The 21780-nt window shown below is 30.3% G+C and overlaps 1 protein-coding gene across 1 annotated transcript; it reads right to left on the bottom strand.

Annotated features, from left to right (window-relative positions):
* Window positions 1-1966: 1966 nt before the first annotated feature.
* Window positions 1967-15172, bottom strand: LOC122271251 (cuticle protein 16.8-like). The gene is made up of 4 exons (XM_043051864.3): window positions 15075-15172; window positions 11687-11761; window positions 8776-9029; window positions 1967-2114 (listed from the first exon to the last, which is right to left on the bottom strand). Exons 1-3 carry the CDS (start codon window positions 15078-15080, stop codon window positions 8790-8792), a joined length of 321 nt encoding a protein of 106 aa, XP_042907798.1. The 5' UTR covers window positions 15081-15172; the 3' UTR covers window positions 1967-2114; window positions 8776-8789.
* Window positions 15173-21780: the final 6608 nt, after the last annotated feature.

Genomic DNA, 21780 nt, shown 5'->3' on the forward strand with positions numbered 1-21780 from the left:
GATACGCTCATTTATTAATCTATCCATATTATAGATCTGTAGTGTTGATTGCATTGTAGTGAATAAATAAAATAAATGAAATTGTCCCCCGAAATTTTATCATACCACAAAATTGTCAACCCTTCAAGGCAAAAGGAAAAATTTGTCCTTCAAAATTTTATCACACTACTGTATTGTTTACCCTACAATGTAAAATAAATAAATAAAATTGTCCCACGAAATATATAATCGAAATCTCTATGTATAAATGTAATAACCACGAAATATATCCGTGATATATTTAATATTTATGATCATAGCAATGTAAACAGCGTTTATATTCCTCGGACCTTTTGTCAAAAATGAAGTACAGAAAATGACATTTATTATATTATAATATTTGTGTATAACCTCGGAGAAAACAAATATCCACTATCACGAAACAACCACTATTGAAATCTGTCAAATCATTACTGAGGAAGGCGGGAGAACAAACCAGTGAATGAATAAATTAATGAATTACCAAATAATTGAATCAGAAAATGAGTGAATCCATGTATCAGTGAGTCGATAAATGAACCTATCAGGAAACCAAATGGTCATTCGGTGGATGAATACATCAACAAATCAATAATTCTTTGACCCGCCTATTTATTATGTATTGATTCCTTGATCTATTAATTCCCTAACTCGGTAATTTTATACATTGATTCCATATTTCATTTATTCGGTGACCTGTTAATTCATTCATTTTTTCTTCAATCCACTGACAGATTCTTTAAAACACTGATTCATTGATTTGCTTACTTAACTGCTCATCTTTTCATTAAATAGCAGATTTATTAATTTCTTTATTCGCTGGATTCATCAATTCGCTTTCGTTCATTCGCTGATTTATCCATCAATTCCTAGATTCGTTTGAAATCTGTTCTATGTGCTATTCAGTTGCTTTCTAATTATGTATGTTGTATAACTGAGCTCCAAGTAAAAATTACGATAAATAATCCACACAAAATTTTAATCCCGCTCATTTTTACTCTCTTAAATAGGAATCCGAATATACGGATTCTTGTGAAAACTTTGCTATTTGACTATAGTACAGTAAAAATAAGGTTATAACGTAACATACAGAAAAATGTTTAACCCTGTGGCAAACTAGATTACAAAACTTTAATTAGAAAAAGTACAATGTTTCTCTTGTATCTATTTAGGCATATGATAGATCTATCAAGACAAATGAAATATTGTTTACTATGTATTTTTAAGCTCAATTGAATGAGATTAAATTTGGGTTGACAAGATACATAGTATGGAAGAAAAATGTAAATAAGTAAAAGTAAAAACAAAAAAAAAAATTTTTTATTCGTAAATACACTTACAACTTTTGAACTATTAGTCTCATTATCTAGTAATTGATTTCAATCGATAAAAAAGAAACGGCGCATAATTTTTCTAGATAGCAAATTCAGAGGCATTAACATGTACAATACAAACATTGTACTTTTTGCACAGAAAATCACTATACATTTTAAACTATTGTCTCGTTATTGTATTGTCTTGTTGCCTTGTAATGGGTCTCATTTAATCCGGCATTTAAAATATATCGGGACTAGATAGTACCACGGAACTAGAACCTCATTTGTCAAGATAGCAACAATTAAATTTCTCCTCTCATATACTCCCCCTTACCGTCGTGACCTGACTTTAAAAATTGTAATACTTTTGTAAATGTTAATTATCCACCAGTTACTTTGAGGAGGATACTTAACATTTTATAGATATATATATATATATATTTTACATTTAATGTTTTACTGTAAGAAATATATCTCTTAATTGGAATATACATCTCTTTTTTGGAAATAGTTAAAAAGCGACGCACATTAGATACGTAAAAATTTCTGTGACAGTACAAATATGTGTGCTAAAGTATGATTAATAATTACAATTGAAATGTATCAAGAGAAATATATATTTTATTTGTCAGTGCATGTACTAGTAACATGAGTACAATCCATAAACAAAGAAATACGCTTTCCACTTGTAAAACAATAGCTCTTCTTGAAAAATAAGCAAAGTGAAGACTAGCAAAACGTTCTTTTCATCATCATTGGCATTTCGTTTCTTCTTATTTCCTATAAATGAAATAAATAAAATGGGTGCACGGAATTTTTTTATAACCGCTGTTGCACAGCCGACCCATTTTTGGGTTTACAACTATGAATGCTCAGCTTCATATGTCTTGTAAATTTGAACCCAACCCAGAAAGAAGACAAGTAAAATGTATCAAAGTTGCCTTCACCGAGGACTTTTTGATGTTCCTGACATGTATTTGCGTTACATAAAGAGGAAAACCAGGGAAACATACCAAGATTTGTCAGGCGGAAAAGGGATCCTAACCCATAATTCGTTTGCCACTGTGGTATTTTACGTCAGTACTATGTTCAGGACCCGATTAAGAAATACGAGAGCTATAAGTTCAAAATTTGCGGGATACGTGCTCCACCAGTCGTATGAACATAGTTTTTTTTATTAGCAAAATGATTTTAAATTATTTAAAACATGAGTTAATTATTATGTATTAATAGTATAACGTATTTTTATTTAAATTTTTTCCCGCTCAAAGAAAAACATGATATTTCTTACATTGAGGGCGGGAGCAAAAATAGAAGGACCCGGGACTCTCAAGGCCTTTGATAAATCAGGCACTGACTGTAGTCGGTGGTTCCGGGAGCAGAATTGATATCGACAGAGCATGATGACATTTTATTTTATAACCGTCGTTGAACAGTCGACCCAATTCTTTGGGTTTACGACTACTAATATTCAACACCGTAGCCTTGTAATTCTGAATCCAATCCAGAAGACAAGGGAACTCTTGGATAATGTATTGGGTGAAATTTGACTTCGTAGAGGACTTTTTGATTGAAGTCACCCGCTTTTGCGTTACATGGCGAGGAAAACAACGAAAACCTGCAGCGGTTAGCCAGACGGCAAGGGGACTCTAACCCATGATTCTTCTGCCATTGAGGATATTTTTATGTCAGCACTGTGGTCGGTGCAAACCGGATGCGAAATTTCTATAGACCAGTCATTGCCGGTTCACCTCGTTGGAAGGTGAAAGCTCTCTATCCCCCATCACTGTTCTCATGAAGATATTGCTGATCATTGTGTTTGAATCATGAAATCTATTCTAAATTCCACGCATGATTTGAGTTTTGGAGTAATTTTGTTATAAAATGTAGCCAACGGAAAAAAAAAGAGTGACATACTGAAACTGATATTTCAGGGTTAATTAAAATGGAACGTTACAAGGAAGGACAACACACTTTCATTGTTGAGTCAATTTTTAATCGTGTAATTTCCCGTTTCTGACAATCAGATTAAACGCTCTTGAACTATTCATAAAAAAGTAGTGCAATAAAAAAAAGATGAAGAAGAAAAAATAGTTTGTAGCTACTCCTGGCAACTATTTTTAACGCTAGTTTTAAAAAGAAACGAGGTTCTAACGAAATTATTTGATCGAATTTGATGGGTACACATTTTCGCGGGTCCTTTAATGGATAAAATCAGTACCTTATTGCCAATTAGGACAGATTAGACCATGGCCTGGGGCCCTCTTAATAAGGATTTTTTGAAAATAAACTTAAAAAAATTAAGAAAAACAGTGATTTAAAAAAAATTCTATTTCAAATATATATGTTATGATTATAAAATGAATTTTAAAAAATTAAGATATTCTGCGTGAAATTAATTTTGATAACATTATAGATGAGTTTATTGATCGCAAGAGCAGAAAAAAAGATTTTTGAATACCAATTTTATAGTAGCGTTGATTTTCTAAAGTGTTAATAAATTTCAAATTTTTTCAAAATGTTATGATTATTTTTTAGTTCTAATTTAACAAAATAAAGTAAAATTCAATTTATTATTATTTATTTTTATTTTAAGTATGCTTTCTTGAATAAAAAGATATATAATACTTTTATATTTGAATAAAAAAAATATACGAGCCAAAAAAAGGAATCTCAGGGTCCCAAAAATTTGAATGGCCTAGGGCCCCGCCGACGCTTAATCCTGCCCTAGATGCAATGAAAATGACTGCTGCGGCTAAGCGTTAACAGAAATGACGTTTTTAAAATCACGTATAACTAATATTTAAACTAGTCATTACGAAATATAGATAACGAATCACCTAGGTTAGACTATCAAATGCTACTGTACACTCGTGAAACATTTATGTTATTTTAAAGGAAGGGGACGTTTTTTCAATGTACTTGATTTCTTAGAGGAAATAAAAGAGCTTTAAACAAATTAAAAATGGCTAGTATTTGATTTCTTAAATTAAATATTCGCTGTCGAAAAATGCATAAAAAGTTGAAGGTTAAATGAACAAATTCCAAAAAAACTGTTTTGAAATAACAAACTGGCTCTTGTAAACATGAATAAATATTTTCTTAATTCTTCCCTTATATTTAGTGTAAGCCAATTTTGTTTTATTCAAAACCATTTCGAACGAAGGTGTATATTAAATTCTCCAGCAAAGTTCGTCTTCTTAAAGTAGTGAAGTAGTTACTAAATTCCAAAGTACTTTGTAGTCACTACATTTAAAAAAAAGTAGTTGTAGTTAATTACATTTATAACAAAGTGGTTGTAATAAACTACAAATCTGATGTAGATTTTCCGACCTCTTCATAAGTCGTCAAAGGTTTGTGCCAACAGGTCACCCACGCTTTGAAGGAATGAAATTGAATGCCGTATCTACGAAATTCAGATACATTTTAGAGAAAGGAACTGAGTGAAAAGGAAACAACAGTACACAACCCCTTTTTATCCAATAATACTCTCTGATAAAAAGATGTGATATACATAATCTTATATTGTACGCTTTATTATGAATCAGTTTTCAGATCTGTATAATAAAAGTAAGTATGATCTTTTTGTTAATTTTTTTAAAAACTGGGGTAAATATCCAGGTTTTTAAAATATTAGGTTTCCTAAGAGTTCAAGAACGATACAATGAGTATCTTCTATTGATTAGATGAAAAACTTATCGGGGCGCATAAAATTCATATTTTAAAAACATTGAAAGGTTACTCCTGTTTATATCTTTAAACTTGTAATCTCCTAAAATAGTATTATCATATACAATGTATCCATAAGTAATATTATATCAGATCTTGGATAAATAAAAAATATTGACAAAAATGAAGTGTTTCATTAATGAAAAAAGTATCATTTATAATATTTATATCGCAATTATAATTGGATACTTGCAAGCGACGTCACGCATGGGAATTGAACTTGATTAGCTACCGAATAATGATATTTGTTTATACCACGACCAATTTGAGAAAATTAAATTGAAAGGATTAAAAAGCTTACATATTTTAAAAAAAGTAATTTAACTTTAAAAAAAATCGTTTTCCACCTAGAAAAAACTGTTGAATTCAATAAATCAACACCAGTGCATCGTAGCCTTAAATTTGCAATTATTAACACAAACGCTTTTCATTTTCACAAAATTGTGGCTTTTTTTTAACACATTTTGCACCATTTTCATAACTAGCTTAGAAGTCACTGCTCAAAGAGTATCAAACCCTTAACGCAACAGTAATGAACAGTAATAAAATATCAAAGCAGCTATAAAAATATTAAGTTATTCTCTAAAAAGAATATTTCTTGTAATGACAGAATCGTAATATTCCTAGAGCAACGGTCTCATTTTATCACATTATAAGCACGCAGAATACACAGATTATCTTCATGCGCATGCGTGAAAGGGAATTTAAATTATTTATTTGCATTTTCACCCACCTATGATTTCCTCTTAATTATACTTAAAGTGACTTCGATAGTTTTAAATTCGACTTAATGTGCTTAAACTATTTTATTGATTTACATAAAGAGTGTATTTAAGACCATTTAATTAGTCAAATCGTGAACAAAAACTGCAATTTCTTGCTTGAAAGAACAAATTCGAAACTTCCGCATTGCAAATGTGTTAAAGCGGAACGAAGACGAAGAAAAGATAGAAATGCACACCAGATTTATTTTATAAGCGATGTATTAATTCAACTTATTGATCGTTTGAGGTAGTTGAATTGTGGAACGGAAACTATCTCTCTTTTTTTTCTTCTTCGTGAACTCGATATCTTTACATACGTGAAAGAAATATCTATATCTCAGTAAGACATTAAAATGTAATGGTATCGTTTTTCAATTGTTGTCGGCACATTCTTATAGGGTAAAAAAAATCTCGTGTTATCATGATCCAGTCTTATCGCTCGAAGATTCTGATTCCTTTGGTTGTCATCCGCGAAAAATTGATAAAAGCTATAACCGTTTACCTGTAAAATATTTATCATCCTTTCTTAGTATTTATTCTCCATGAGAGCTACAAGCGCATTTATGAAGCTCCAAAACGGATCGTCTGATTACTATTACTACTATTCTTAATATTCTGTGATATTAATACATGTTTATTTTTGGTTATTATTCGAAATTATAAGTTTAAAACTGAAAATGGTGTTTCTTTATAATAACTTAACTCTGCAATATTACTTTATTGCTCAACATTTTATGATAAACTTTTTTTCAATCGGTGTCTAATCTTTTTAACCGTTTTACAATTAACAAATATAATAAATGAGCTATAGTTACTTTTATTGTAAGATTAATGTAAAGTTGTGTAAAGTCAACGTATGCAATTAAAATAGTGAATACAAAATTGTAAAACATATTTAGGAACTAACTTTTTCTCACGATTACTAAAGAATCTCTTTGGCCCAAAAACATTCAACGAGTTTAAGTAACCGGAAATGAAATTGGAATAATAAAAAAATTGCAGGCATAGTTGCAATAGCTACCATCTTATGATTATTATTAGATTTATATTTTATATAATAAGTTGTGGCAACAAATTCCGTGAAACCACAACTAAATTTATGCAATAAAGCATTTTAAAATCTTTCAATTCAATACTTTTTCTTATTTATATGTAACAACCTGTTAATTGGCTTTTTGAAGGTGGGAATTGGCGAGTGAACCGAACAGGGGGCAAAGTTCCTTAATCGAAAATAATGATTTTGTAGTTTTTTTAGTCCATAAGAAAGACCTCCTATATAGGTGACCCAGGTTCGAACCTCACCGATGGTTGGTCGATGCGAATTCTGCACCGGGCTCGCACTGACCGCAGTGCTGACGTAAACTATCCTCAGTGGTAGGGAAATCACGAGTTATAGAATGTAACTCAAATGCAGGATAATTCAAATCAGAAAGTACCTCGATGAAGGTTTGTTCGACCCAATGTTACATAAAAAGGTATCGTTGTCTTCTGGGTTGTGATTCAAAATTACAAGACTACGGTGTTGAGCATTGATTGCCGCTAACCAAAAAATAAAATGAAAAAATTAAAAAAAAGAAGAGAGATAAGCTTTGTTCGAAGGTGCCACTGCGATTAGAAGGATTATTTTCATTTATTAATTTAATAATTTTTAGAAAATATATATTGAGAGTTATACATTCTTTCTATATAGAACATTCATTCATTCTTTATATATACTTGAAAAAACGAAGCAAAAAAAAAAAAGAAATGAAAACAATAGTGGTCGATTAATTATTATTCAAAAAGATGCAACTTACGACTCAAAACCTTTTAGATTGCCGAAGGGGAAAAAAGAGAAGATGGAAAGTAACAAGTAGAAGCATTTCCAAGTTGCACATGTTTTGATGCATTTCATCTCGCCTTCCTCACTGTTAATACTAGAGATTTCAAGACTTCAATAGTTTTCTTTGTTTTTCCGCTTCTCTTAAATATTAGTTTTTGATCCCTATTGTGTACACTTACATGATATTAAAGGCGGTGGAGTATATATCACTAATGTAATAAACATCTAATAACCAATCTAATATAATAAACACCTATTATAGTCCCGTTCTCCAGTATTCTTTAGTAATACTTAAATGTTCTTTAATAATCCTTAAATATTCTTTAATAATCCTTAAACTCTTTTAATAAAAAAAATTAAAAAAAAACATTTAATATATATAATTCTCTAACGTGGCTCCCAAATTTTGGCTGTATTTCTTTTCCGCCGGTGGCAGCGTTTGCTTTATTTTGTTTACGTTACTATTTCTCTTACACGGTGACAAAAAAAGCCTCATTACAACTCCCCGAATGGCAACGCTAGAAAATCGACCAATGATTGTCGCTAAAAATGTCACATGCCAAATCTAGCTGAGGTGGCTCAACATATAGCGCTTTTAAAAACGAAAACTGAAATAACCAGAGAGCATCAGTTGCGGCAATCTCATACTATTAAGCTAGGCAGAAGTGAGTAGTCTTTGTCGATAGATCTCTATTTTAGTATTTTGTCGAAAGCGCTTTTTTTCACGAATTTACATATTACGAATTTATTTGATGATTTTTGATATACATCACGAATTATACTATAGCACATTTCTAGTAGGTTTAACGAATTACATGTCATTTATTTGAATTCAAATTTATTTTAATGACTTAGTATTTACTAAAAAGATGCAATTTTTTTAAAAAAAAAAAGTTGTTATATGGATTTGAATGATTGTTTTGAATTCTTAGAATTTTGTGCATTTGCAATGTACCTAAGTTAGTAGCGAGCGAAGCGATCTTGGTTTACGAAGCAAACCATATAAGATTGCGTAGCAATTTTCGAGGGTTGGCGAGTGTTAGCGAGCAGGGGGCGCAGCCCACTAGTTATAAATAACGGAAGAGACGGAGCTCACCAAGCAATCGAAAATTATATTTGTTCTTACATGTGGTGAATGGCTTAGTGTGAAGACTCCATGAGAACGGCAGCGGGGTTCTGATTGGCTGTTCCGGGCTCATTAGTGACGATCTTGGCCCTGAAACCGAGATGGTCAGCTACGTAATGGACAATCCTGTGGATACCCCTCTCATCTACAAATCCATAACTTCCTTCAACTCTTCCCAATCCGTCACCCTTCTCCATCCTATGCTGTTTACCATGCACGTCATCAATGGAATATCCGAAACTGTATGGGATGGGCTGTAAAACAATTTCATTGAATATTGAATTTTATTCAGTAATGAAATTGACGAAATTGTACAAGAGTGGCAGCAGAAAAAAAAACCGTTTTATTCAATAATAGAATAAGCAATAAAAAGTAACTTAATTACTATTTTAGTACGAGATAAATCTTGCAATAATAATTTTTTTTCTCTTTTTTTGTACTCCATGGCATAAAGCAGCTGTTCTCAAATAGTTTTCCACGGAACCCTAGGATTCCGTGGAAAAGTTTAAAGGGTCCTAAGAGTAAGGACTTTTTTTTAAATTTTTTAACACTTTTAAAACGTAAAATTACGTTTAGATGCAATCAATAAAGCATTATTTACTTAACATTTCGGATGTTTTACGAAATTATTTTAAGTAAATTGCCATTGGAAAAGAAATGCTTAAATGTTTATTATTTAAAAATATCTATATATATATATAATTGAATACATTATTGAAAGGAAATGCTTTTATAAAAAATTGCGTAAAATTTGTAAGTAAAGAAATGTTTAACTAATAACCAATTTAAACGTTTATATAAGTTAGTGCTAGTGTTCATTTATACAAAAACCATTATTCGGTTTATTTCATTTACTTTCAGTTTATGTTTACAGACCAAAGAATTCATAATTAGACTAAATTCAGCTTCAGAATTGCGAATTCAACTGTTGGACATCAAACTTAGTTTAAGATTATTAAGATGGTCCGTTATTGGTTCATAAATTTACAATTGCCTTTTATAACCATTGTGGAACAGCCAACACAATTTTTTGGGTTTACGACTACAAATGTTCATCTTGTCATTTGCCTTGTCATTTTGAAATCAATCCAGAAGACAAGGGAACACCTGGATCAAGTATTGGAGGAAATTAGCCTTTGTGGAGGACCTTTTGATGGAACTAACCCGTATTTGTGTTACATGGAGAAGAAAACTACGAAAACTTTTCCCCTAAAGGGGACTCTAACCCATGATCCGTCTACCACTGAGGATATTTTACGTCATCACTGTGGTCGGAATTCGTATCGACCAGTGATCTTTGGGATTCGAACCCGGTTTACCTCATCGGTAGGCTAACACTCTATCCCTTGAGCCACCACAGTTCACAATTATCATTTAGTAGATTTTTAATAATTAGTAGTTTTTCTTTTGTTTGTACATGCACAACTGCTAATAAACTTAATTTATAAGTCGGGGTTCCGCTGAAAGAAGTTTGATCATTTAGGCTTTCAATGGTGAAAAAAGTGGGAACTTCACCACTAGCATAGAGGAATAGAATAGTTTTTTTCAAACAGCCACCGACATTTATCAATACGTCAGGTAGATTGAAAAGTTTTCAGTAATTTCTAATCAACTTTTGTTAATTCTAATCTTACTTTAAACCAATTCCTAATTTTAAATAAATTCTAATTAGCATGGTAAAGCATATTAAAGTGACTGATTAAAAGTATATCATTCACAGTTCAAATAATCCTGATCACCAGGCAAAATAGCATAAATAAAAATAGTTATAAAAGACAATAAGAAATAAACAGTTAGTTTAGAAAAATAAAGCAGTTTAATAGTTTTATAAAATGAGCAACAGCATTATCAGGATCATTTAATAACTCATGCATGTAAAACAACTTATTATCAATTTTTCTTTCTATATATAAAAATCTAATAATGGCATAGCAGTTTTCTATTGTTGTCAATACATTTTTATGGGCGGAAAATCACATGGTAGGATCCAGATTTCCCACATTCATTTTCATATTAGTTCGGTTGTCACCAGCATAAAATTTATATAAGTCATAAAGTTACTATTTTCCTATAAATATTTCTCTAATTTAAAAGTTAAAATTTCCTGTGCTGTTATTATTACTTTTTTGATTTTGTTTCATTTCTAAATTAAGAGTTTAGGTAGATTGTTTTTATTATTATTATTAGAATAAGGTAATTCTACTTTACATTTTGAGATAAAGTTAATTAAATAGATGTCTGATCTTTTATTTACCATTTTACAATTATTTTTTTTGATGCAAATTACATCATGAATCACTGTTAAAGAGATTCGTTAAATGATTTAGAACTTAACTTCTAGCTTCATGCACAAAGTGATAAATGCAAAAATTGTATTTCAAATACACCCGTCTGTTTGGTAAGCAAAAATATTAAATGACAGTTGTGAACTCACCTAATTTGTTATAATAATATACTTTTAATTTTAAATGTTATTTAAAAAAATAATGACTTAGAAAAATGATTTATGTCTAATAATGGATCTTAATATGATAATAAGGGAAATATTTGGACGTGAAAAGTGGAGGGACAATTGTTCTTTTTAGTACATATATTTTTAGTTGAATAATTTTAGCTGTTTTATGCCAAGGAACAGCATTTATTGCATCGGGGTTGGTGAACGTCAGCGAACAGAGCCTCCCTAGTAATTATATATTGCTAAGTATCAATATTTTCTAACAGAACATGCAGTAAAATTTGGCACTCATGAGTTATATGAACAAATTATTGGCGACAACTCGGAAAAAGAGGTGGCAACAAGCTGTCCCTATAACCGATAAGTACCCAAATAATTGAGAAACTAGTACTAGAGAAATAAAAAAAGTTTATAATTGAGAAAAAAAATGTAATTTAACGATATAAGAGAACTTACTTTTCCATATTCCTCTGTTTTTCCTAATTCAATTTGCAACACAACAAAGCAAACTAAAATGGCAGCAATCAAAGTCTGAAAGAAAGAGTCAAAAATTTAGTACAATTAGGTACTTGAAACTTAAGAAGAAGATCTCCCATACCCATACCTATGACGTCAGCGCCATCTAATATTTATCAGCAAAATTTCGTATTAAAGTTGATCTAAGTTTCTCTATGTGAGTAAGATGTTAATTAGTGATAAGTTAATTAAATACAGATCAGTGTCCCATATCGAATGAGTTAAAATACAATTTTTTCTCGTCTACTTCTTTTACTTAAATTAGATTTGCTGATGTATTTTATTGTAACCGTGATACATACATATATATTTTTTTTCATACCTAGCAAATTAGATTGCATAATTAGTTTGTTTATGTTCCACATGGCTTGTCTTTGGGTTGTTAAGTCTCAACGTAAATATAGAGTGAAAGAATTCAAAAAGAATCTTTGTGAAAGAATTTCAAATGTGCCACTTAAAAGCATATATGGCAGTACTTTTACTTTCGTTACTTGCACCGCCGGTACAAGTAAAAAGTACGCACTTTTACTTGTACTTCGTTACTTTCCAAATTTAGTACTTTTACTTGTACTTTCGTTACTTTTTTAGGGAAAAAGTACAAGTATTTGTAACGGAAATGTCGAATGAAATCGTTACTTTTTCCCAAAACTCGGTAAGCTTTCGAAAAAAAAAATTAATGAAAAAAAATTATCATGTTTTTTTAATTTATAAAATTAATGTGCAATATGTGCACATTAACAGCTAACTTCGTGTTTAAATACCTTGATCTCCCGTGGAGTGCTTATTCAGCGTGGATAAGCACGTTCTGAGAAATTCTCGCAGCAGACTCGTGGACACCACTTTCGAAATGCAATTATTTTGCAAAATGAATAAAAATATTAATTAACAAGTTATTTTCATTCATTTTCGAGTTTTATGCATTTATTTAATACATTGTAAATAAAAAATGTTGGATTTTGTTATTAAGTTTTTTAATTTTCTTTTTGAACTCACTAATAATACATTATTGACTTAACACATTTTTTACTAAATACATTTTTGCCTAGTACATTTTTTACTAAAATTATGTTTATGTCCGACCTTATTAAACAACGCCCAGTCAAATCTCTAAGAACTTCAGAACTATTTGTGCTATAGAAAACTATTGTAACTCTTGAAAACTATTGTAACTCTTGAAAACTCGAAGGTATTAATTTAGCCGCTGATACTAAAATTCGTTTACAAATTTTAATTATTCCGTTAGGCAGAAATGTTCGGAAAATGATTTTCTCGCATGACTTCAGCATTAGCCATTGCTACAAATAAAACTGTAGACTGTTCTGTTTCAACTTATACTGCACATCCAATTATTTTTAACTAGCTCAAAGATCACAAAGCTATCGGTGTTTGCTTTGTTTATGTTTGTGCTTTTAAAACGCGTTTCTATAGAGTAAAACAATTTTAAATCAATGGTAATTTAAATAAATAAAAAATTAAAATCAATAGATAAAATTTCTTTTTCGTGCAAATCCATAAAAAGTTTGATATTAAAATTATATTTGATTTTAAAATTATATTATACGATTATATTACAAAATTATATTATAATATTCTTCCGAATTTAAAAATAAATTAATGTCCATAACTTTCAAAATTAAAAATAATTAAATAAATGACAACAATTTTGCAAAAACATTAAAGAACATAAGAATATTATTCAATAAAATTTTAGATTACTTTGAATTTTCGGTTTCCTAGAAATGTACTTTTAAATCGTTACTTTTTATGTTCAGTACTTGTACTTTTTACACGTTACTTTTTAAAATAAGAACTTTTTACTATTTACTCGTTACCTTTTTTAAAAATACTTGTACTTTTACTCGTTACTTTTTAAAAGTACCTTTGCCATATATGCTTAAAAGACCTTAGATTACTCGAAATAGAATGGAAAGAACATTCCCTAACCGTAAATAAATGCCACGTTTTAACAACCAATCAGGATCGACATACCCACAATGCGCCAATTGCAGGCATCCCATTGTAGATAGCCACTTTAATTAATTTCTGACACACACAGAAACTTAGAAAAATAAAATAAAATTTAAATTTCTTTATGGTCAAATTATGAATGTGTTTTTTAAAGGAAAAAACATTACAATTTTGAATAAATTTCTATTTTCTGGATTAACATTTCCATCAAATAACATATTATTTCCCATGTATTTTTTTATGCTGCATCAAATAGAACCAAGTTTAAGTCGAAACAATTTATGGTATTTTGAGGTGTTTATACATAAAATGGTATAAATCGAAAGATTTATTTTTTTTATTATTTATCAAAATTTTTTTATCTATTTTATTTTTAATATTAAGCCCTCGTAACTTCTAAACCATTACAGCAATGCGAAGCAAATACATAGGCAATTAGGGTCGTTATTGTTTACTTTTTTGTCAAATTAGATTGAACATTAAAAAAATTCCGAAAAATGCCTTATTTGTTTAACTAGCAATGCCAAACGCGTGTACAGGTATGAGTCAAAAATTTTATTGCTTTTACATAAAGCCTAAAAAACTATTAGTCTTAATGTCTTGGTTAAGATTCAATTTGATTCAGCGTGAAAAATTGGAAACAATGCATCAACTTGTCCAGAAAGCAATGTTTGAATTTCTACATTTTTCGTTCTCATGAGGGTTGCTAAAACTCCTTTTTTTGTTCAAGTTCCAAATATTCATAGTGGACCAATGTCAAATATCAAATTTTCACTAAAGTTCCGATTATTCATATTGGATTTTTTTTTCTTTTTTAAAGATTTCTTTTCCAAAATTTAGCTAAGAGCGACGTTTTTAGTATTGCTAAAGACGCGATAACGTCTAACGCCGGCTCTGAGTACAGTTAACCCACTGAGTGTAACTACATGTAAAAGAAAACCACGAATCTTTTCAGGAATCTTCCCGAGTTTTAGAAAAATGAGTGAAATGAGAAAAATTTGAGAGTAGACCTCGAAAAGCTGGAAAAATTCAGAATGACTTATTTCCTATGTTTTATGCTATTAACAGAGTATAAATCATGAAATAGGAGTTTTTTTTTCTTAAATTTTTCGCCAATGTTAGCAAATTTTTCTAAAAGTATGGAATTGGGGGAATCATGGAATCAGCTATTATCCATGCTTTGTGTCATAAGTAAAGTAAAAATTATGAGATTATGGATTTTTTCCAGAATTTTACTCTAATATTAGGAATCAAATTCGTCAGAATTTGCAATGAAATCTGGGAAAACAGGCAAAATTCAGAAGAAATTGTTATTTTTGTTTTATGATACCAACCACACAATTTAAAATCAGTTACTTACCTTCATCGCGATAACTTAGTCCAAAGAGAAACAAATAATTCTTTTGTCTGATAAATCTGAATAAAATGCGCATTATATATATCATATGTATGAGAAAGTATGTCGCTTGACAAAGTGTTCAATTTGTTCAAAATGTGAAAATAAACAATTCTGGAAAATAAACACACGGCGTTACTTACTCAATATTATTACAACCTGACCTTTCCAAGTGATTTTATAATAATATTTATTGCAATCATTATTGTTGGAGATACGTTATGGTTCACTGAATCTTTTATTGTCCGAGAAAAAAATAATGTTCGCTTGGAAGTAAACATTTCGGAAAACACAGATACTTACAATGAAGTTTCTCTACAGCGAATTTCTCGTTATCGAAACTTTTAATGGAAATATTAAAGAACGTCAAAAATATTCTCTATAAGTTGTCTCACAAGCGAATTCTTCATTCGTGTATTTTACCGATTTTCCTTCTTTTTTACATTTTTAGACATTTTACATTTCGATTTTCGTTTTTTTTTCTACCAAATTTTGTAATGTTTCTTTTTTTGATTTTCGTAAATTTTGAAGAAAGTTGCAGGAGAATTTTAAAATTAGTTGGATCAATAAAAGAGAATGGAAGACACATCCATAATCCAATTTCTGTTTTATATTTTATGGATGAAAAGGTTTCGAACATAATAGGCAACGATAAGGCTGAGATCAGGGTGTAGTTCTGGTGTTAAGTGTAGTGTAGTGTATTAAAAGTGTAGTTCTGGGGTTAATAAAACGGTTAATTCGCCACGTTGAGACCAATAACACTCACCTAACTTGAACCCCATTGAAAATTTGTGGGACATGTTGAACCAACGGGTAAAACGCTGAAACGGGTAAACGCGATCGTAGCCAGTTTTAGCCTCAGCGAATGGCTAAAACTGGATTCGACGCTGCAAAACCTCGTGGTCTCACTTCCTAACTGAATCCAGGAGGTTATCAAATCCAGAGGCGGTGTTACACGTTATTAAGTGGTGTTTTTTCACAATTTTTCTAGGGGTGGCTAATTTTTTGTCCGGTGTGCTTATTTTGCGATTTAAAATTACGTTAGAGATAACGTAATTTTAAGTTTTAATGTTATTGAATAACAAAAATGGTGGAGGTTACTTTACACTAAGAATTGTTAAAGAACGTTGGTTTAGTGAAACACTACCCTTACGAAAAAATCGAGATATAAATAAGGTACTTTTCAAAGGTATAAAGGAGGTTGTTATTTAAATACGTCGTTAGGTTGAAAAGGGTGCAAATAAATAACTCAAATATACCTTAAATATACCCCCAGAGGAATATATGTATCAACCTTAGGTGTTTAGTTTTACATCCGTGGAGAGGTAGGCATTTACTACTTTGTGTTTCATTTTTAACCTTAGGTTATTACTTATCAAAACCTGAAGTATATTTTTTTTTACACTTGTGGAAGAATTTATTCTACAACCTAAGGTGTTTCATTTAACACTACAGGTTATTATAAATCTACCTCAGGTTTATTTTTTGGCACTTGGAAAGGTAATTTTTTACTAATGAGAGGTGTATTATGTTCTACCTCAGGTAATTACTTTTCAACCTCAGGTATCTAAATTTATGTTTGTTGGGATATTTATTTATCAACCTATGATGTGCCGTTTTGCACTTCAAGTTATTATAAATCTACCATAGGTGTATTTTTTAACAGTTGGTAAGGTAATATTTTACTATGAGGTATGTTATGTTCGACCTACCACAGGTAAATATTTTTTAACCTCAAGTATAGATTTTAATGCTTGTAGAGGTATTTGTTCATCAACCTATGGTTAACCGTTTTACACTTCAGGTTATTATAAATCAACCTCAAGTGTATTTTTCGGCAGTTGAATAGCTTGAATTTAATGAACGTGAGGTGTTCGAAGTTCTACTTTAGGTTAGTATTTTTCAACCTGAGGTATAGATTTGAGTAGTTGTTGAGGTATTTATTTATCTACCTAAGGTGTGCCACTTTACACTTCCGGTTATTATAAATTAACCTCTGGTTATTATAATCAAGTGTATTTTTGACACTTGGAAAGGTTATTTTTATTAACATGAGGTGTTTCATGTTCTACCTTAGGTTATTATTTCGTAACCTCAAAAATATAAGTTTGCATTTTCAGAAGTATTAATTTATCAACCCAAGATACAACATTTTACACTTTAGGCTTATGTAGCTCAACCTAAAGCTGTTTTTTAGGTAATAATTCCCAAACGTGAGGTGTTATACTGTCCAACTAGTTTATTAATTTTTAATTTCACTATTATATAAAGATAAAATATATATTATATGAAGAATAATGTATATCATGACACTTTTTCACTAGTAGAGATCTTCATTTATTAACCTGAAGCTCTTAAGATTAAACCTTCGGCAGTAATTGCTTCTTTTGTTAAACTATAAAAGAAAGTTTCAAATACACAACTCTTCCGTAATTTTAATAAATTGAGTTAAATCATCTTGAAATAACACTTATCCGAATTCTACAGTTAAAACAAATTATTTGCAATAACTCATATTTTTAGAAGATAGTTGTCTAAAAAGCTTGATTTTTTAAAGCTACAAAACTGCAAATTTAAATAATTAGTCAGCTGACATTCAAATTACTTTTATTTAAAACAAAAATTTCTTTTTTTTTGCAAACTAACAAATTATTTTAAATATCGTTTCCGTCTACCCGTTAATTTGGAAGTATTGGAATCTAAAGGAAAAAAAATATGAATTAGTAAGAAAGTCATATTTACAATAATAGTGGCAGGTTTTAAAATATTCGAAATTGTTTTTTTTTTTTCATGAAAATAATTTAACTGGATGAAAATAATTTTCTTTTTCAGATAAATGGCATTCCTCTTCTGCCATTTCTATTCAATCCTCGTAACTAAATTTTAACACTTTTTATTTTCCTATACATCTGGTATCATTATGGTACTTGTAAGTTTGATGATTAGATTTTCTTTCCTTTTTTATTACAAATCTTTAAACTCAATAAACCTAGTCTATATTTTTAAACTTTTTTGTCAGATTTCATGAAATTATAGCTTTTTTATAAATTTTTGACTCTGATTCTGAAAAGGACTTTCGATATTGTCTATCACATCAGAGTTTCTTTAAAAAAAATAGTTACTTTAATATTTTTTTAATCAATGTAATTAAGAATCAACAATCGTTTAATAAATTGAAATTTTAAAGTTATGTACCAATTTTTATGTATTTTTTACTCAATCGAATAAAACTAATCACTAGCTGATCCTGATTAGGAGCATTTGTTTTGAAGTTCTGAGCAATTTTATGTGAAGAAAATGTCTAAGAGAGAACGATTTGAAATAATATTTTTAAAAGAAGTTGAGGGAAATATATCTCCTACATAACTTATAATACCGAGCAGTATAAAACTAATTGTTAGTTGCTACAAACATTTGTTTAAATATAAAAACATCCCATAGAAGGAACTAAAAAAATGCATATAACTTTCAAACAATAAATGTTTTTATTTACAATTGATTTTTAGTAAATTCAGTAATAAAATTGCATAAGAAACAACACTGACTTTTTTCTAAAGTATTAAAGAGTTCCGAAATTAGTTAATTTTTGAAATAGTGAAACATAAACAGCTGCATAAAAATGCTCATAACCTTGAAACAAATTGTCATATAAACTTGAAATCAGGTTTTATTTAATTCTCTTAATATTCCAATAAGTAATTACAATCTGCTTAGTAAATAATTAACATGAGTACATTGCGTAAAAATAACATGTAGTAAAAAATTACAGTTTTGTGATCAAACATGAAAAACTGAGCTAGTACAGTTACTAGTTTTCAATTATCAAATATCTAGCAAACTGTTGTTATCAACAATTACGTAAATTCTGTAGTTTAGCCACTTCTTCTTCATTGTTGCACGTGTGCGCTATTTACAGCGTAGGTCAGGGGTGGCGAACCTTTATGCACCAACGTGCCATTTTTTCTAAAAAATTGTTTAATTTGGTCATAGACGTGCCATCAAACAATTTTGACTTCATGATTATTGGGAAAATAATAACACTAAATACTATCAACTCAAAACTCTTTATTTACTATGGAAAAGAATACATTTCGCAATGTCTCAGTTATACGCGTAATTCAACTTAAAGTAACATTAGTGTGACTTCTGTTGTTTCAGATTAGATGACAAATAACTTATATTAGGTTGTAAGATGTTATTTTAAGCAGGTCTGTTAATTTTTTTTTTGCTAGTCATTTATTGTTAGCTTGTTTTTTATGGTAATTAATTGTTTTTTGGCATTAATTGTAATTTTTTTGGTAATAATTGTTTATTTTTTTATGTTTGCTTTTGTGAATTTTAATTTAATTGGTAAATTGCTTCCTTCGTTAAATGGTATAAAGGTATGAAATGGATAAAAAGGTATGTTTATCCTGAAAGAGTTTGTGTCCGATTTCGTAACTTAAAACATCGCTTGCACCAAATAATTAGCATATTTAATATTAGCCTCTCGAACCATTAAGATTGAGTCTTAGTGCGTAAAAATCCAATCATTAAATCAAAAGTCATTTTGGTTCTTCCTCAATTATTTTTTATTTTTATTATTATTATGTCGCACTCTACTTAAGTTCAGTGTTATTTTGGTTGCTGAAAAATGGTGAACGTTTATAAGAAAATGGTTTTGTATTTAACATTTCTACTCCGCAAAAACTGGGATGGAATAACTATCCGAATTTGGTGTTAAGAATGGCGAATTTGGCATTGCTGGTTTATTTTGGCATAGAATTTTACTTTGCCGAGTTTATTTTGGCGAATTCGGCATTGAATTAGGTTTATTTCAAGTTGAAAACGAATCGAGTTGCCGGGGATGTATAGCCCGGTTGGTAGGGCGTCGGACCTATGTCCAAAAAGGTCGTGAGTTTGATCCCCGCCGTCCGAAGAACAAGATGGTGACTGGTGCAAGCTAAATATGTTAGGATCACAAAGTACTCTAAGTTTCCATATCAAATCACTACTTCTGGGTGTACTGGATCAGAGATTGATCGTCAAAATTACGATCTGCGGATGGATGGATGGTGTGCGAAGGTGCCCTCGTTGTAAAACTGGCTCTGACGCATGTGTTTGGCAGAAGTCAGAATCTCGGCCATAGATGGCGCCACTGGAAAACGGGAAGAAGATCAATCCTCTGCCTTAAAATAGGCTTGTCAGTATTGACAAGTGGTATACGACAACAGCAAAAAAATCGGAGAATTCATCTTTGGATAAACGAATTTTATAATTGTATGCAATTTTTTTAAAAATTCCTTTTAAAAGCTCTCGAGACAGGACGAAATACGAAAAATAATTAACATTAGGGGGTCCAAACTTTGGATTGCTCTCCTGGTCAAACTATTGTGACCCAATTTCCCAGATTGCGGCTACCCCCTATACTTTGGGGGTCAGAAATCCAAATCCGTAGAAAAGAAGGTATGTTCATTCAGAGAAACTAAGTTTTTGTGTCTGATTTCGTAATTTATTAATTAGAACATTGGAGGTCACTCCTTTGAAGTATTAAGATCGAGTCCTAGAACGTGAAGATCCAATTATTAGGTCAAAAGGTGGTCCATTTTCCTCACTGTACACTTTTTACATTGTTATCTAAGGCAATTCAAAAAAATAGTACTTTTCATGAAAAGAAGAACCATTGCAATTTTTGAAATGCTAGTCCGTTTAATTTGCGTTTCTTTTCCTTTTATTTGGTGATAAAATACATAGGAAACAATACCTCACTTGACTGTATAGCAACATGAGAATGCGTATATAAGTGTAAGCACAAGATTTTACTTTTCTACACAAAACCCTTATAACGTCTTAACTATTTGTCTTATCAATTCCTGTTTTTTCTCAATCAATTCAGTATAAAAAATTACATCGATAAATCTACCTTAAATGTACAGATGGCTCTTACACAGCAATGTAAGAAGACATAGCAATATTTGTACATAAGTACATGTCAAAAGAAGCACAAAATTTAATGCACAAAACACTTTTTAAATTTTGAACCATTCATTCTATTCACTTATGTTTAGTTTCATTCGATTCAAAGTGAAAAACTACAGAATAAACAGTGCCTCACTAATTTAGATAATAATATGTCAGTCGCGTAATTTGTACTTTTTCTAAATGAAACCTTTTAAACTATTTGTCAGATAGTCTCAAAATTAGTTACATTCAATGTAGTGTATTAAAAAAATACATCGGATGCACTGCCTCAAGTATAATCAGTGGTCGGAAATAGTAGTGAAACTACTGTAGTCGCTACTTTTTTTAGTAAACTGTAGTGTCCTTCAAAAAGTAGTGCAGTGGGTAGTGCGATACAAAAAACCAGTAGTCTGTAACGATTCCATGAAACTACTTTTAAATGTTGTTTAATAACGGTTCTAATGCAACCAATTTTTGGAATTTGACGTGTCCGTCTATCGATGCAATTAACCAATAGCTGTAGCCATATATGGCAGTACTTTTACTTTCGTTACTTGTACCGCCGGTACAAGTAAAAAGTACGTACTTTTACTTGTACTTCGTTACTTTTTAAATTTAGTACTTTTACTTGTACTTTCGTTACTTTTTTGGGGGAAAAGTACAAGTATTTGTAACGGAAATGTTGAATGAAATCGTTACTTTTTTCTAAAACTCGGTAAGCTTTCTAAAA

Source organism: Parasteatoda tepidariorum, chromosome 8, assembly GCF_982258835.1.
Source record: "Parasteatoda tepidariorum strain Cologne lab strain chromosome 8, Ptep-v5.0, whole genome shotgun sequence".
Classification (NCBI taxonomy): domain Eukaryota; kingdom Metazoa; phylum Arthropoda; class Arachnida; order Araneae; family Theridiidae; genus Parasteatoda; species Parasteatoda tepidariorum.

Excerpts from the sequence above, each read along its gene's own strand:
- LOC122271251 (XM_043051864.3), bottom strand. Across the intron at positions 9,030-11,686 it reads AAACAGAGGAATATGGAAAA|CCCATCCCATACAGTTTCGG; the intron begins GTAAGTTCTCTT and ends ATTGTTTTACAG.